General features: G+C 39.6%; 1 protein-coding gene across 1 annotated transcript; it reads right to left on the bottom strand.

The window, feature by feature from the left end:
- Positions 1-2,212: 2,212 nt before the first annotated feature.
- aldoab (aldolase a, fructose-bisphosphate, b) lies at positions 2,213-18,373 on the bottom strand. Its single transcript, XM_079801632.1, has 7 exons — positions 18,088-18,373; positions 10,567-10,683; positions 10,200-10,466; positions 9,948-10,108; positions 5,629-5,887; positions 4,404-4,603; positions 2,213-2,575 (listed from the first exon to the last, which is right to left on the bottom strand). Exons 2-7 carry the CDS (start codon positions 10,676-10,678, stop codon positions 2,480-2,482), a joined length of 1,095 nt encoding a protein of 364 aa, XP_079657758.1. The 5' UTR covers positions 10,679-10,683; positions 18,088-18,373; the 3' UTR covers positions 2,213-2,479.
- Positions 18,374-18,622: the final 249 nt, after the last annotated feature.

Here is an 18,622-nt window from a genome sequence, read left to right as displayed (position 1 = left end):
ATATGTGCGAGTCAGCGCAGACCAGAAAACGTATAGGACCCATTTGAATTCTACACTGAATGTTGTATTTTAAAGTGATATGGAGGAGATCAGGAGGAGAAACGGTTATTAGAAACAGCATAGACGAGTAGAAGAGATAACACCAGTGCCATGCACCAACATAAATTACACACTTTTCAAACTACACATAATCAGCATGAATATGTTCACTGTTTTGCTTTAGTAACAGTTTTTAATTAAATCTAAAAGGGGAATCTATTAGACTGTGGCTGTCATAAAGTGCCAAATGCGGCTTTGCCGAGCTCAAGTTGTGAAAGGCCTATAAATGAAACGCTATTGGCTATTTAAAAAAAAGGGGAGTGGCTGCTTGATATGTCATGCACTGTCTTCCTATTTCAGTGAATATTTCATCAACACATTGAATAATGCTGCGTGTTTCAAGGCACTTCAGTGGGTCTTTAAAAAGCCATATCTTTTAATTGTGGAGACAAATCCGATTTGGTAAAAATCTAAAAATCTTTATATTAGACCTTTTCTGGGCAGGTTTATAATCAGGGACGGATTGACAATCTGTGCGTTCTGGAAAAGTCCAGAACGGCCGTCCAACCGAGGGCCGTCACCCGGCCGTCGGCAAAAAAAAAAAAAGAGAAAGAAAAGAGTCTAATAACGCAATATGAACAGCCAACAGCAGGGGCACTAATACAATCACTTATATGCTGCTTTGCGCAACAAAAAAAAACCTGAGAAAGAAGAGTCGGCCTACTTTAGCCAGTTTGTGATTGGTCCCCGGATTTCCAGAATTGGCACGGGCGTCACGGCTCGGTGCATGAATTTACACGGGGAAAACACGATATAAAAATAAATAAAACTTGCGCGAAAATTAATGTAATGCGGAGAACTACTGTTAGAGAGAGACGTGATGTGTGTGTGTGTGTGTGTGTGTGTGAGTGAGAGAGAGGGAGAGAGAGAGAGAGAGAGAGAGAGAGAGAGAGGGATGAGGCCCGGACGCGATGCCGCGATCGAACAGTGGAAACATAAAAACAATACATACTCCGTCATTTTGTTCATACAGGACATCATTCAAACTGCAAAGTGTTTGCTTATATTTGTGTACATTCGCAATAAAACAAAACATTGTGCTTTTGTCAAACTGTAACCTACAACTGTGATCTAACCAAAATATCTCTCTCTATCTCTCTCTCTCTCTCTCTCTCTCTCTCTCACACACACACACACACACACACACACACACACACACACACACACACACACACACACACACACACACACACACACACACACACACACACACACACACACACACACACACACACACACACACTCTCTCTCTCTCTCTCTCTCTCTCTCTCTCTCTCTCTCTCTCTCTCTCTCTCACACACACACACACACACACACACACACACACACATACACACAAAGTTTAAAAGCAAAAAATATGTATCCAAACTCATTTAAAAACAGTCTGTGGGTGTCATCTTTTGGACATTCATCATCGTATTGCATTGGTTTTCATTTCTTTCATTCACGTTGTTGTATATGAGAGGTTGTATTGAGCTCACATTTTCTGGTGGAATGAAGACTAAGGTATTGAATTAAATGGGAAAACATCAGGCATGCATTGCTACCACTCTAAACGTGCTAACATACAAGGAAGGGGGCTAAATAATTGACTACGTTTTTGTTTAACCAAAAAATCCTAGCTTGCACTTTCTGTCTTCCATCAGAGTGCAGTTTTTCCTTGTCTTTCATATTTGTGTTTATTATTGTGGAATTGGCAAAGACATGGTGGTTGTTTGTGAAAGCTTCACAGACAAAATTAATAGGGCCTAGCCATAGGTTTTGAGATGTCACTTGTTGTGAATACCTTGTCTGATAGTCTGACAGTATTGTGGCATAGTACATCCTTGCTAGTTTCTGTTGCGCACGGCTAGGGGCAAATGGCCGGATGATGGGCCTATTTGGGAGAAAGTCCAGGGCTGTTTTTTAGCCCCAGTCCGTCCCTGTTTATAATCATGACATTTTGTGTCAGTCAAGTCAGTCTGTTATCTGAAACAGCTCAGATACAGAACTGAATTAAATAGTTATTAAAATGCATTTAATACTGTAAATAAATTACTACAATTGGCAACATTCAAAGTTGCTAAAATTGATGATACAGAGAGCACAAACTTGTGAAGGCAATCAAACACTGTGTTGGTAGGTTGGTTCTTTATTCTTTTGCCAAATAATGCAATTATATAGTGAAAAAGAAAAGGAAAGGGTTGCAAATATGAAACGAGGGTGCCCTGGAAGATTTTATCCGTTTGGTCAATTACAATGACACTTATTTTCTTCGACATCATTGTCAAATGACAGTGGAAAAATTACTACAGGAATAACAGTGAGCCCAGAAATGATTCATCACACTGTGTACATGACAGAACAGACAGATGATCAAGTGTGGTCATTTTGTGTTTCTTTAATAAGCGTGGTTGGCCACGAACAGAGACTCTCCCGCTGCAGATCCGGTGTCTCCTTTGGAGACATATTTACCGATGGCTGCTGCGCTGTTGTTCTGTAGAGGAAATCAACACATGAGTTTAGTAAAATACAGGATGTCAATTTTTTTTGCAAAGAATACCACTGTGTTCATACTGGAACCAAAAATTCTGTGTGACTCAATTAAATTAGAGCCAATCTAAACATGTATGATATTTAAGAGAGGGCAACTGTCGGGTTCCAGAAGTAATATTCCCATATTTTTTTTCTATCGGGGATTTAATTTTTGACAGTAACTTATGAACCTTTAAAGAGCCCCTATTATGCTATTTTAAAGTCTCCAAATTTTGTTTTGCTGGTCTCCTACAATAGGTTTATATGCATTCAAGGTCAATAAACACTTTTCTCATAATATACATTGCAGCATCATCTCTTTTCTCACAGTGTCTGAAACAATAAAGGACTCAGTCTCTCTAACCCCTCCTTTCTGAGAGCTTCCTCGGCTCTGATTGGTCAGGTGGCCCAATTATTTGTGATTGTTCTAACGCTTACAGCATGTGTGGGGGGAAAAAACGGCCATTACCTTATCTGAATTTCAACTCCAGATGCTTCCTGAGCACTTCGTATCAATTCCTGCATGAGTCCTCAATCTTTAGAAGTGCATGCAAAATGGATTTGCTTTCGCAGTGAAGAAAAGTCGACATTTCGACAACATGTACCAAACTCTTCCAGTCTCAGGCACAACTACAGCGTTTAAGAGTGGGTCAAAGTAGACCGGGCAGCCAATGAAGATCATAGGCTGGCAATATGCATTATTTGTTACATTAGGTTTGTGCAGAAATTTAGACTTGAATTACCGACAATTAATTTCAGGCAGTTTAGAACCGGTTCTTTCTTTCAATTATCATGCACTTGGATCTTTGAAACTTTGCAGAGATTTTATATTTACAAAAAGCTATTTTGCACCATACATTAAAGGTAATATCTAAAAAAAAAACATAATAGGGGCACTTTAAAAACCAACCTACTGTGACCTACGAAGTTGTTAAAATTGGTACATGCTTTTGTTTAAGTCATCAAACCACATTATTTTAGTAAATAATCGTTTTACAGTGGAATTCCTGGTGAAAAACTACATTACCCATGATTCTGCAAAATCTTCTCCAATCGAAACATGTAAGTCATGCCAAAAGAACTCTTTAGTGCCCGTCTACAACCATGAAGCACTGCAAACTATGTTCAAGTTAGTCTCCTTACGCTCTCAAACGACTTAAAGCCGGCACGAAAATGAAGTTGTGATAATATTTTCTTCCCTTTTGGCAAGTAAAGTAGCCTATATCCGAGTGAAGCGACTTCTCAACAAGAAAAAAAGTAGGGCATCTACAGATAATCAACAGTCTATATCTGCTCTTTCTTTTTTTACCATTCATACTTCATCCCTTTTTGCTTCAAATCACAGTTTGTAATGTTGTTATTCACCTTGTAACTGGTTGGTTTTGTTCATGTTTTAATTCACTCTTTCAAAAAAAGGCTTAAAATGCCTATGAGACAAAATGATTGGGGAAAACACTTCCAGATCCAAGGCTGCTGAAAAAGTGTATAAAGTTTCACTCTCTATACAGCTATGTGCAGTGGGTTTTTAAATTAAAATTACAAACCAAATGGTTGGGTTTGTCCATATTTGACCCAAAGATGGGTTGAAACAACCCATTCTTTTTTTAGAGTGTATGATGATTAATAGTGACAACATGTAGCGTGTGGTTCAAACTGTAGGTGGGGATGTTTGACAGCTGCTATTAGTGTCTGTCATACTTTATTATGCTATGGGGTCTAAACATCCACATCAGTGGAACTGGCAACACTGATCATAGCTGTTAATTGGCATTGTAAGGTTGTTTACGTACTAATGCTCTCTTGACAAATTCATCCTGGCAGGCCTTGCCATTCTCCTTCTTGCCCCCCCAGGCTTTCAGTGCGGAGGCTTGCAGGGCACGGCCGTAAGAGAAGGTGAGGGCCCATGGTTTGATCAGGGGACACTGGTTAATGGCGCTCAGATTGATCGAGGCCTCCTCCTCACTCTGGCCTCCGGACAGGAAGGTGATGCCTTTTGGGGATAAAGATGATAAAGGTTCAAGTTGTGTCTCTTTGTTTTGCAGCTTAAAATGTGCTAATTAGATGAACTCTAAAAGTAGATTATAAATGGATACTTCAGATCGCAATGAATGTGTGTTAATCATACATAAACTTATTCTTAGAGCATTATAATGATATGATGTATCATTTACAATTACATTTATGCATTTGGCAGACGCTTTTAACCAAAGAGACTTACAGTGCACTTATTATAGGGACAATCCCCCTGGAGCAACATGGAGTAAAGTGCCTTGCTCAAGGACACACGGTTGGTGGCGACTGCTGGGAATGGGTGGTGGCGACTTGCATGTATCAATGCAATGCGTAAAAAAATCTGGGTTTTTATTTATCTAGAATATATACTTAAAGACTTGTTTGACTGTCATAAAAAGAGCTGTCATCAAATATTAGATTTTTAAGTTTAACAGCCTAATTTTTTATATTTCTTTTTCTGTAAAAATGTATATTTTCACCTCATGTTCTAATGGGGATAGTAGATGTGCACAATATAGAAAGCGCAGAAGACTGAAAGACTTTATTGACTGTTGTCATTGTTTATCTCATGGCACAAGATGATCAGATGATTGATGACCTCATATGCAACTTTTTTCAGTATTTCATTTTATTTCATGTTGTGGCTATAAGGATTTCCAATTTTCAATTCAATGTTCACGTTATATTTTGGTTGAATTTGTGAGTTAATAAAAATTTAACGGGTTGTGATAATAGGCACATAATATCATAATATTGATATATGGATCCCGGGCCGGTGGCATGTTTTGAGGTATCTGCAAATATCATATTGCTGGCTAAGAGAATCAGTGTCGGAACATATCCAATTTACACACCTAATATGTTCACATTTAATTCAATTTACATTCAATTTATAGTACATGAGGCTGAATATCTGCATTGTGGGAGTAACACAGAAATTAAGCTATAGTGTAAGCTATAAATGTTTTAATAAGACGATGACTGCGTCAGCGTGTGACTCACCAGGAACTGCAGGGGGAACAGTGCGACGCAGGGCGGTGACAGTTGCCATGGCAATTTCCTGAGGGGCGTACTTGTGGGAGCAAGAGTGACCGGCGGTCACCATGTTGGGTTTTAGCAGGGTTCCCTCCAGGTACACGTGGTGGTCAGACAGAGCCTTGTACACAGCCGCCAGGACCTTCTCTGTCACATACTGGCATCTCTTCAAGTCGTGGTCACCATCAGGCAGGATCTCAGGCTCCACAATGGGCACGATACCATGCTGGCAGAGACAACAGCAATGAATATAAATAAATCATCAGACACCTTGTGCATGTGAATACTATAAGTCAGTCTGTTTTCTGAAAGGGTCACAGACAGAAGGGAACAATTAGAATTCTAATCGCAATGAAATACAATTAAATAAAAAGGTAACACTTTACAATATGGGTGCACTAATATGCATTAATTCATGCTTAACTAATGCACAAATAATCACGAGTAAATGTATGACTCATGAAGAGCTAAACCATTTTTTACAGTTTTTCTCAAATGCTAAAACACAAAAGCCAATCCTCTAAACCAAATTACCAGTTGTCTAAACACATTTACTAAATCTAGCCATCATTTTCCAATATCATAAACACATTTCACGTGAAAACACAATTCACAAAACACAATCCTCCATTCTCATCGGTGTTGCCACAGTTACTTTGAAAAAGTACTAAGTAACGCGTTACTGGCATCACTGGTTCTCATAAATCTTAACACATTTTTCCTTGCTAAAACACAAGTTGCAAAATAACTCTGCTCATATTCTCAAATGAAAGCTCATGTGATGCAAAATGCTTGCCACAGTCAGCAATATTTGAACACAATGAACACACTTGGCGTCATTCATTACACACAGCGACTCAAAATTGAAGACACTTGTTGCTAATGCTGTGACCACATGTATAAAAGCAAGTTCAGAGTGCACAGTTTGCTGAAGATTCCAAACAAACACAATGGATGAAGGCAGAGTCAGGAATTCGAGTCAGAGGAGGGAGAAGAGCTGGCCATGGAAGAAGAGGAGCAGGCCAACAAGGGAGAGGAGGAGGCCAACAAGGGAGAGACAATGACAATGGCTGAAGCAGGACTAATACCCCTTTTCCACCAAGGCAGATCTAGAGCTAGATCGGAGCCAGAGCCTAGTTTCTGTGTTTCCACACCCAAAGCTCCAGCTCCGAGCCAGGAAAAGTGGTTCTTAAGTAGCACCAAAACATTGCTGGGCTAGAACAGGGCTAGAAGTAAGAACCGATTACGTCAGGCGCTGGGGGCGGGGTCAACAAGACCAACACAAACTGGAGATCCGCCATTGTGAAATAGCAGCTAATGGAGCTAACAGCTGCTGGTCGTTTGTAATCTCCGTCTATACAAATTACGGCAAACTGCATGAATGCGTTGGATTCGCTGTGTTTTCGTTGTGTTTTGATGCCGATGTAGGATCGTAAAGCCATGTGAATCAATAGTAATGCAACGTTTGCATTGTTGATGGAAGGCTTGTTCGCAGCGGTGCTGTGCAGAGACCGATCGCCGTATGACAACGAGTCCAGCGAGAGCACACGACTCCTTTTGATTCACTCATGCTTTTTTTTTATATATCATACGTGGATCGGTCTGCGCAGCGCCGATGCATCTCGAACAAGCCTGGTGTGTTTGTGTTTCCCGCTGCCCAGGGTTGCCAGGTTTTCACAACAAATCCCATCCAATTGCAACTCAAAACATGCCCAATCGCGTTTCAGGGGGGCTTCCCTGGTAAAAAGCACATTTGGGGGTAAAATATGTGTTTTTTTGGCAACGTATACAGTGACGTAAGACCTGGCTCTGTTGTGGCTCTCAGCAGGTGGAAAATCAAACCGGTTCTTAGAAGGCTCCACAGTCGAACCAACTAAGAACTGGGACTAGCTCTGGCTCTGAATTAGCTCTAGCACTGCCTTGGTGGAAAAGGGGTATAAGAGTCCGTCAAAACCTGAGTAGGTTCACCGTGGCCACCATTATCAGGGCATTCAGACAACACAACAGGTATTGTACTCTATTGCTTTCTTTGTCACAATACAATTTTACAAGCCTGTGATGGTAGTCTATTGGTTTCAAATCAGTTGTTACGGTATTGTAAAACATGTCAATTGACAACACACGTTTCTTTCTTTAGAGTTGAAAGAATGCCACATAGAGGTGGGAGGGTTGCCATATTTACAGCGGCACAAGAAACCCTCATTGTGGATATGGTTTGTGAGAACAACCTCATCAGACTCCGGGAGATCAGAGACAAAGTCATTGCCGATAATGTCAACTTTGAGAGCATTGATGATGTCAGCTTGGCCACAATAGACCGAGTTCTCCGGCGCCAAAAGATGCAGATGAAACAGGTCTATAGGGTTCCCTTTGAGCGCAACTCTGCGCGACACAAAGACCTACGTTACGAGTATGTGCAAGTAAGTATACATCCATGTTCACAGTACAGTTAGTGGACATACTATGTTGCTCAGTGGCCTACATTACTTCTGGACAATACTGTGCTACCTGATTGACTGTTGTTCTGAACACCTGTGCACTTTCACATTTTCACAGAGGATATTACAGTTGGACGCGATGGCCAGACCTCATGAGTACCATTTCCTGGATGAGGCTGGCTTCAACCTGCAGAAACGAAGGCAAAGAGGCCGTAACATCATTGGCCAAAGAGCCATCACTGAGGTTCCTGGCCAACGGGGGGGTAATATTACTCTTTGTGCAGCCATGGGTTTGGAGGGGCTTGTCCATCGGCATGCTGTCCTTGGGTCTAACAACACCCAACGTCACCTCACCTTCCTAGAGGAGCTAAAAGACATCCTCCTGGACCACTAACAACATCATCCTGGGCCCACACATCACATCTATGTGATCATTTGGGACAATGTACGCTTCCACAGAACAAACCAAATCAGAGAGTGGTTCACCACCAATAGTAACCACTTTTTAAACGTCTGTCTGCCACCCTACTCCCCTTTCCTGAACCCTATAGAGGAGTTCTTCTCATTGTGGAGATGGAAGGTTTATGACAGACAACCATACACTAGAGAGAACCTCCTAAGGGCAATGGAGCTGGCCTGTGTTGACATCCCAGTGGAGGCCTTCCAAGGATGAATTCGCCATTCCAGGGTGTTTTTCCCGCGGTGCCTGGCAAGAGACAATATAGCCTGCGATGTGGATGAGGTGATGTGGCCCAATGCAGGTCAGCGACATGATGCCGCACAGTGATTGTGGTGTGAATAAAGTAAATAAAAAAAACTTCACACCCTGATCATGTTTTCAAGAGTATTGTTGTGTGCAATAGATTCTGTTTTTGCATTGAGTTGTGTTACAGTAATGTACATGCAGAATTTACTAGATTTATACTCTTCATATGAAACTCACAAATCTAAATGCCTAATCCTCTGCAGAGATCTAAGAAGATCCATTACTGTAAAGTTTCTAAAAATATGCATTGGCAGTTATGAAACAAAGAACTTTCTCACAAATTGAGCATTGTGTTTTCAATTGTTTTGCTGCAGTGTGTAATGATGTGTATAGTGTTTACATTTTTGAAAGCTTCGAGCTGCTCTTTTGGTGTGAAAGTTTGAGTTTTGAAGTGAGAAGGTGTGGTTGTGTTTATGTAGCTTTAGAAAAGGGTGTTGTGTTAAGACATTGGGGAACATGGAGGAAACGTTTGTGAAATGTGTTTTAGCATTTGAGAAAAACTGTAATGATTACTGCATCAGCAAATGAAGATTCACAAAACACCCTTTTCTAAAGCTACATAAACACAACCACACCTTCTCACTTCAAAACTCAAACTTTCACACCAAAAGAGCAGCTCGAAGCTTTCAAAAATGTCCAGAGCAGCGAAGCAAGTGCATCCTGGGAGTTGTTGTCTTTCATCCACATGAGGCAAAAATACCTTTTCTGTCTTTTCTCAGTCTAGAAGGCACCAAATTCAAAAATAATTTCACATTTCTACTACATAAATGACCCAGTTTAAATACACATTCATCTTCCCAGTGCTGAAGTTCCCCTTTAAGTAACATGTCATTGTGGTTATGGCTTTTGAATTAACTTTGTTAATAGTCATGTGCCTCAACAAGTAAAGTCATAACATAATGATACCTTTGCAAATCGTTAGCTAATGATTAATTAAAGCAGACAACTGGAAGTTGAAATGCATGGCTTTGACCATTGTGGAAATTAACACATTCATTTACATTATTAGTACCAGTTACAGGACTGAAAACTATGATTTGTGTTATGTCGCTACTTGATGTTCAAAGCAAAACAGGTCTTACCATCTGGCAGATGCTGGCGTAGCGGGCGAGCACATTGGCATTCTCAATAATGGCAAGACGGGAGGGAGTAGTGGGAGTGATCTTCAACACACAACGCCATTTAGCAAAGTCAGCACCGTCTTTTTTATACTGAGCGCAGCGCTCATACAGCCCATCCAGACCTGAGACGGACATTAATATTAAAGTGTGAACTTTAGTGAGGAGAGGGAATACAATTCATAAATTAAAAAGGCTGGGAAGAGAGGTCATTACCCTGTGTGGTTGTCTCTCCGTTGGTGCCCGCCAGAGGTACAACACCCTTGTCCACCTTGATTCCTACCACCATTCCTCTCTCTTTAATCAACTGAGAGAAAAGCTTGCCATCATCAGTCTTCTGATAGAGAGTCTCATGGAAAAGGATGACTCCACCGATGCAGGGCTTGATGCAGTCATCAGCAGTGAAAAGCAATTGACGGTACAACCTTCTGTTCTCCTCTGTGTTCTCAGCATTGATGCTCTGGAACCGCTTTGCAACGCTACCTATAGCGACCGCAGGGTAAAAAGAAAGCCAGGAAATAAAGTCAGAATTCTCTATTTGGGTTAAGTATCATTTTGGAAGCATATTGAGCCTTGAGTGTACCTGTGGACTCATCAGCTGCAAGAATTCCCTTGCCGGGAGCAACGATCCTCTGAGCAATATCATTCAGCTCTTTCTTCTGATCGGGGCTCAGGAATGGATATGCGTGAGGCATCTTTACTGAAAGGGGAAGGTGAAATTGGTTACATAGTGCATAGCCAAATAAAAAAGTGCTGTTAGGAGTGTGGTACATTGATGGTTGTTTTCAAACAGGTTTCCTGAGCATCTGCCAATGGTTGGTCAAAGAGATCATTTTACCCCAGATTCACTTTATTGGTTGAGTCAATGTTGGGCTAGAATAATAATCATTAAAGCTGCAAGCAGCGATGAAAGGTCCCTCGCACCCGTTCCACCGCCACCTGGTGGCTTTAGGAAAACAGAGCACAGTGGGCAATATGCATTTAAGTATATTAAAATAGGAGGATTACGTCAGTCATTTGTATTTGCCACACTTCCTGCTACCAGCTGGTGGCGCTATGACTATAACTACATTTTGGCGTGTAGATGTCTTCAAGCCAGGGCACTTTTCAAACATGTCTAATGTATGCTTGAGTTACAACAAACTCCTGTTTCATGACGATAATAGCATGCTTTAGTGTTTAGTGTTGCATGATTTAACGTGTTTCTAGCATGTTTAGTATTTCCTGGCATATTTATATGTGTTTCATGGAGCGAATTACAGTGTAAAGCATTCCGTTTCATATTGCAAGCAGGTGCCTCTAACTAAATATTGGCTTGTAGATGTCTTCAGGCCAGGACTTTAATAAAACATGTGATGTTTGGGGCAGATCGGACATTGTATGCCTGACTTACAACAGCTTCCTGTGTCATGGCGAAACATCAGACTTTGTCAGGCGGCCATGGACACGCCCTTCAGGGAAAACTCAAGATCTTTACATTTTATCATCGCTAAGACCTTAAAGGGTTAGTTCACCCAAAAATGAAAATTCTGTCATTAATTACTTACCCTCATGTCGTTCGACACCTGTAAGACCTCCGTTCATCTTCGGAACACAAATGAAGATATTTTAGTTGAAATCCGATGGCTCAGAAAGGCCTCCATTGGCACAATGTTCTTTACACTCTCAAGACCCATAAAAGGTACTAAAGACGTAGTTACAAAGTCCATCTCACTACAGTGGTTCTACAATAACTTTATGAATCAACGAGAATAGTTTTTGTGCGCAAAAAAAAAACAAAATAACGACTTATATAGTGATGACTGATTTCAAAACTCAGCATCATAAAGCTTTGAGGCGTTATGAATTAGCGAGTCGATTCAGCGGTTTTCAGCAGTTTGGCGGTTTGACATGCAATCCGAATCATGATTCGACACGCTGATTCATAACACTTCGAAGCTTCATGATGGCGTGTTTTGAAATCGGTCATCACTATATAAGTCGTTATTTAGGGTTTTTTTGCGCACAGAAACTATTATCATCGCTTCATAAAGTTATTGTAGAACCACTGTAGTGAGATGGACTTTGTAACGATGTCTTTAGTACCTTTTATGGGTCTTGAGAGTGTATAGTGCATTGTGCCAATTGAGGCCTTTCTGAGCCATCGGATTTCAACTAAAATATCTTCATTTGTGTTCCGAAGAAGAACGGAGGTCTTACGGGTGTCGAACGACATGAGGGTAAGTAATTAATGACAGAATTTTAATTTTTGGGTGAACTAAGCCTTTCAGATTAGACTGACCTAATACGCTGTTACCTGTTGCTCAGGTTAAATCTCAATGAGGAGTTAATTACAGTGTAAAACATGCCATTTCCTGTTGCCCGCAGGTGGCACTATGACTGTATCTGAATATTGGCATGTAGATGTCTTCTGGCCAGGACTCTAATAAAACATCAAGGTCAAAGGCTTGATGCTTAATAAAATGCTTAATAAAACATGTGAAGTTTGGGGCAGATCAGACATTGCATGCCCACGGACACGCCCTTCAACGAAAATCTTTTTTTCGTTCAGATTTTGCTCCATTTTTTGCAGGTATTGGGCTGTTACATGTTTGTACCGAATTTCATACTTATACGTGAAACATAGCACTTAATTGAAATTTTGTAGGTGGTGCCATCGAGCCATTTTGCCACACCTAATTCTGAAACCCATATCAGATATAAACTTTCACCACTTTTGACGTGTGTGCAAAATTGAATGAGTTTTCGAGCATGTTTAGGTCCTCAAAAATGTGATTCATTTCGGAGAAGAATAATAATAGACAGAGCAATTCAAATAGGGTCCTCACACCATCGGTGCTCGGGCCCTAAATAGAGCTCAGTAGTCATAATGTATTTTTGTATTTTAAGTAAGCAACAAAAAAAAAAAAAAAGATTTTTCCATTGGCTTAAAGGTTATTACAGAAAATAAGCTCTATGACCAACAAAAGTTACATGTGTTGTTCATCAAGATAATGGTCACAAATGCACACACATTTGGAGCTTAAATACAGAAGTAAAAATCAAAATTTACACAACAGTTTCATGACATCAATGTCACCACCACTAAGCTTCTGAAACTCTTACAGTTTTTATTTAAAATCTACGAGTTGGACCGTTTGAGTTAGAATAGTTTGCATAAGCACAAGTATAAACACAACAAGGCTGTAAAAGCGGACTAGTGTAGATGAGTTTAGTCCATTTAGCCACATGTTAGCCACCTTTGTCAAGAAAAAAATCTGGGGTATTGCTAATGTATGACGCAGAATAAAAAGTGAAAATACATTGAGCTTTGTTTAGCACACACTCTCTGAAAAAAGGTACAGTGGAGGTACAATTTTGTTCCTTGGGGAACAAAACATAACTGTACCTTTAAAGGTACAAAATTGTAGCCTGACAAGCCAGACCCACATCAAGATGTTGGGTCTGGGAACACACCATTGGCAGGGCTCAATACACCCTCTACACACAATAGGATAGCGCTACAACCAACCAGAGCCAGGGGCGCTGCTAGCAATTTTGGGCCCTATGAAAGAATATGAGGTTGGGCCCCCCCTAACAAACCCATTCTGCACCAAACATACAAGCCAAGCTAGCTATCCAAAATCTAATACTGACCTATTACTCGAGCTTGCTCATTCTGCTGAGCGCTGCTCGCTCAACCCAGAATGCACATTGTGACATGTTGGTTCAAAAATATGTGAAATAAGTAGGGCTGTCCCCGACTAAAGTTTTTCATATATTAGTAGTTGTCCATTTTCTGCACTTTTCTGCTGTAGTGGATGCGCCAAGAGAGAAATGCACATCTTATTACATAATCAGAGAGTAGCCTATTTCTTTTCGTTTTGAATTATTCAGTTTAAAATTAGACATTTCAAGCGACATATTTTTGACCCCACAATGTCTGTGAGACGCGCTCCAGTTCACATGCAATGCTATTAATGGCGCCGACGCCTCCAGGTCACGATTATATCGACTGCTATATTTCCTAATTGTTTATTAAATCCAGCCAATTGGTTTATGAAACATTGATTAAAATTAAGATAAAATGTATACAAAACGAAATTAATTTTAAAGATAGACTTCATAGGAAACAAAATTCATTGAAATGGTCAAAATCCATGTCCCCAGACATATGCACATCTAATTATGTAGCCTTACTCATGCGGCTCACTTTACATAACTAACATATGAAATTAAAATAATAATAATATTTAAACATAGCCTAACTATGAAACTAAATAGGCTACGTTTTCTTTAACCCATGGCCGACGAAGGCACTGGCGCCTTCTGATGGATTTTTTCCTTTATGACAGCGGAAACAACTCAAAATACTCCGTAATTTTTAGCCATACAGATAAGTGCAAGACATAATTATAAACTATAAACTGTGTACTTTTATTTGTGTACACTCACAATAACAGCAAAGGCAGTGGATTCTGGGAACAGATTATTCTGCACTCGACTCCAAACTCTGTCTTCATTTAAAAAATATATTTTGTTTATTAAACGCAACATTTTTCATTTCAAAAGCATTTCTAAATTCAGTTTAAATTTCCTCTTCTCTATATGTGGCAGCAATGTGTCACAATAACCTGGCATACGTAAAAGTCGACCATTATTTACAGATGATGGTATGTTTGGACAGAAGACGAGACAGAGTTCTTTATAAAACTCATAAAAGACAATAGAATAAAAAAATGCCACAATTTATCAAGACCTTGAAGCAGATATGAGGAAGAAACACGTCATATGTGCCACTCAAGTATAAGGTGCTTTTATTGCCATTAATGCTTGGATAACACGCATGTCGCCTTCCATTAAAAATAATGGCGTGCGGTGGCCTGGGATATACATAAACTACATGGCATAATTTTTGGAATGACGAGAGGAAAAAATAGTTTTAGTCGAATAACATCAGTGAATGGGAACGCCGTTGTTTCGCAATATTTTTTTATCGACTTTTAGAAAACATCGCAAAAGTGTTGTGCAAATCTGTAATGGAAACACGGCTACTGATCAGTGCGCTAAGGCAGGACCAAACCATTTCATGCAGATACAGGGGGGTGGTCGGTCAATATGGATGTTTACTTTTTGGTCAATGGGGATATTTAACTTTTATTGCCAAAATAAGTAAAATCAAAGACATCATTCATTTGATTATTATTTGAAATATACTCCAGCTTCTTTGTTTTTAAATAGCATGCGGAACTGCGTCAACTCTGCCGTCATTATGTTAAGCCCGCCCACCGACTCTATACACAATGTGATTGGCCTGACCAGAGTTTGTTTTTTCCAGCTCGCATGCCAACGGAGAATTGCTAGACTACCCTGGCTGCAAATTAGATTTGCTGCTGCTAGGGTGCGTCTAGATTTCTAGGCTAACACAATTGGTCCTTAGGGTACAATTATACCATTGTTTTCCTTTACTTAGAGGTACAAAAATGTACCACCCCAGTGAGGGCCACTTGTACCTTAAAAAGTAAAATGTTTTACTCATTTTTTGTTTGTTGAGAATGCAGACTTTGTTTCAGTGCAAATATAAACTTAACCCTCTATGGCTTACTTTTAGCTGACTCCGTTTTAAGCTGGGAAAGGAGAATGAATTTTAATGCTGGACAAAATGACACACATGACCTTTACTGATTAGCATAACATTGTATTTGCATGATACTTTAGAAAATACCTTGGTATTTACTTTTTTTTGTCCAAACAAACATGCTTTTTGCATTATGAATGAACTTGGAGAGAAAATCATAACCTACACTTGTTAGCATTGTGCCCTAGGCTGTTACAGAAAATCCTATACTTTATATTTGGACCTAAAACATCTGCTAAATATCTACTGGTGACTCAAAGGGATGTTGTGATGAGGAAGTTTAACTTTATTTAAAACTAAATACAGATAGGGATTTTTTTGTCACCCACATTTAAATAAAATGTCTGCTATCGTCAGAGTTGCATAGAATTTTTTATGAAAATTTAGGGAAGTATACTGCGACATCATGCTTAACTCACCCTTCTCCTGCATCGTTCTTTCTTTTATTTCCTCATAGTGGCTGTCACTTGCTCTCTCTCTCTCTCTCTCTCTCTCTCTCTCTCTCTCTCTCTCTCTCTCTCTCTCTCTCTCTCTCTCTCTCTCTCTCTCTATCTTCATCAAGAGTTAAGTGTAAAGCCTTGCTTGAGGAGGCCTCCTCTCATTGTTGACCTTTATGTGAAGTATGTAGGACAAGCTCTTTTCCTGTCACCCCCCTCCATCCTACCTCTGCCCTTTTTGACACTGCCGCCTAACAGTTCAGACTATATATAAACTCGCAGCTACCAGCTGCACTGGTGTTGAAGTGCTGCCCTTGCAAGCGGGTGATTGCATAAAATAAGATCCCAAAAAGTATATGCAAAAGTATATAAAGTATATATATATAATGCAATTTGTTGTCTTTTGTTTTATTTGAAACTGGAGTTCATTAAAACCAGATTACCCAAACAAGCATGCCTGCAACCCATTGAGTAATTGATTATTTCTAACTCTCAGAGTCCTAAGCATTGATATCGATGATGCATTATTTTTTATTTTTAAATTTTAAAAATAAAATTGTGTCAATATTGCATATTATACTAAATCTATTCCTACACTTAAGTGGTCTCCTGTAAAATACCTTAAATATCATATTTAAAGGCCTACTGTACAGTTGCATTGGCCTTTATAACAGCAGGCTGAAGGTCGTATGATCAGTCTTCTGGCAATTTATTAGACTATGATGAATCCTTACGAATTCATAATTTGGAGCAGTGTTTGCTTTAAATCTAATAAATATTTACATCTATTTAAAATATTAAAAATTTTATATTTTAAATATGAAAACCTGCACACACGCATGCACGCGCACACACACACACACACACACACACACACACACACACACACACACACACACACACACACACACACACACACACACACACACACACACACACACACACACACACACACACACACACACACACAGTCGCTAGTTTATTTGGTCTTTCTGTTGTGTTTTGATTTGATTTTTCACATGTTCCTTTGTCACAGTTTCCTGCCACTTGTCTGTTTCATTGGTTACCTTCCTTAGCTAGTTTAGTCCAGCTGTGTCCAGTTAATTATCTCATTTCTGTTTGCTGTTTAAGTTCTTCCCTGTTATTCTTTGTCCGGTAACTGTTATAAGGTTTTGTTTCTGTTGTTCTGTTAAAGTTTACGTTCAATTCAATTCTTCTGATTCTTCAGTTTGTTCCTGTGCTACACACCGTGACACACACATATATAAAATATATTATATTAATATTATATATAGTTGCCTATTGCTATTTTTGTTATTAAAAGTGCATTATATTAGATATCAAATAGTCAGTAATAGTGTCAATTGATCATCCACGTAGGTAGTGACCATATTGCTGGGAGATTCAAATTGTAGGCCTACATATTTTCCAACGAAATTTTTTTTGAAAAATCAAATCTTGCACCAAAAGTCACACATAAGAAGCCTTTAGATATATAGTCAGTCTTTTGCAATATTTCACACTTGCTATGAAAATATGTGCATGATAACTGGTAAGATAATTTGCTGCAGTTCTGATGACACTTTAGACATTTTACTAACTAAGTAACTTTGCAAATGCATGTCAGCTAACTAGTAGACTGTTAGTAGACCGATTGTGTTCGGGTTAGTGGAATAAGTTGACGTTCTAGCAAAGTTGCTTATAGTAAGTAGAATGTCTGTTGGGGAGCAGCAAAATAAAGTGTTAGCATATATGCAGACAGTCTACTAATACTCTAATGATGCTAGTTGACATGTAGTTGCAAAGCTACTTATAGTTAGTTGAATGTAGACCATCAAAATAAAGTGTTACCAAAAAGGTTCTGTCTGTTTTTGTAATCAGGAAGGAAATAAATATAACTCTTGCTTCCACCTCCTCTTACAAGTGTTGTGGACTGATAAAGCCACCACACAGCCACCATGTCCTATTGCTGTTGATATCTTAATAACTGTAAAAGCCTCAATGTCTTGTCAAGACAGAATTTAGATGTGTTTTAAAATCATTTTCTTACCTCTCTTGTTGAAAGGAGAACAGACAAAGAGGAGCGACCCTTGAAGCGAGGGAGAGAGAAAGAGAGAGGTGAAGAAAAAAGACCTGGCTCAGACCACGACCAGCCAACTGGCACTGTATTTATCCAGCTTTATGACCCCTCACATTCAGCTGTCCTGCTAAAAATAGGTCCATCCTGATACTGGAGAAGGGTGGCAACATTCCCCAGCTTGAAAGAAAGCGAGGGAGACAGATAGAAGAGAGTGGAATGGAGTGTGTGTTGGGTCAAAAGACTTACAGTTGAGTGTGTTCTTGAGGAAAAAAGTTAAAGGCTGCAGGGAGACATCTAAAGAGGGAGAGATTTGAAGAACTTGGGTAGTACAAACAAGTGTCAGAATCTACAGCATGCACTGTTGTTAGAAACTTAATCTGACAATAGCAGCATGCTGACCCTTGACCTTTCGGTGGCTTTTGAACAGCTGCCGGTCAGAGCAGTAGAGTAGATCCTGGCTGAGGCCCTGAATTTTTTTTTGTAATGAAGTTACAGTTAGTTTTTA

The sequence above is a fragment of the Gobio gobio genome (assembly GCF_949357685.1).
Source record: "Gobio gobio genome assembly, chromosome: 20".
NCBI lineage: Eukaryota > Metazoa > Chordata > Actinopteri > Cypriniformes > Gobionidae > Gobio > Gobio gobio.
This window is presented reverse-complemented; position numbering and strand designations above follow the sequence as displayed.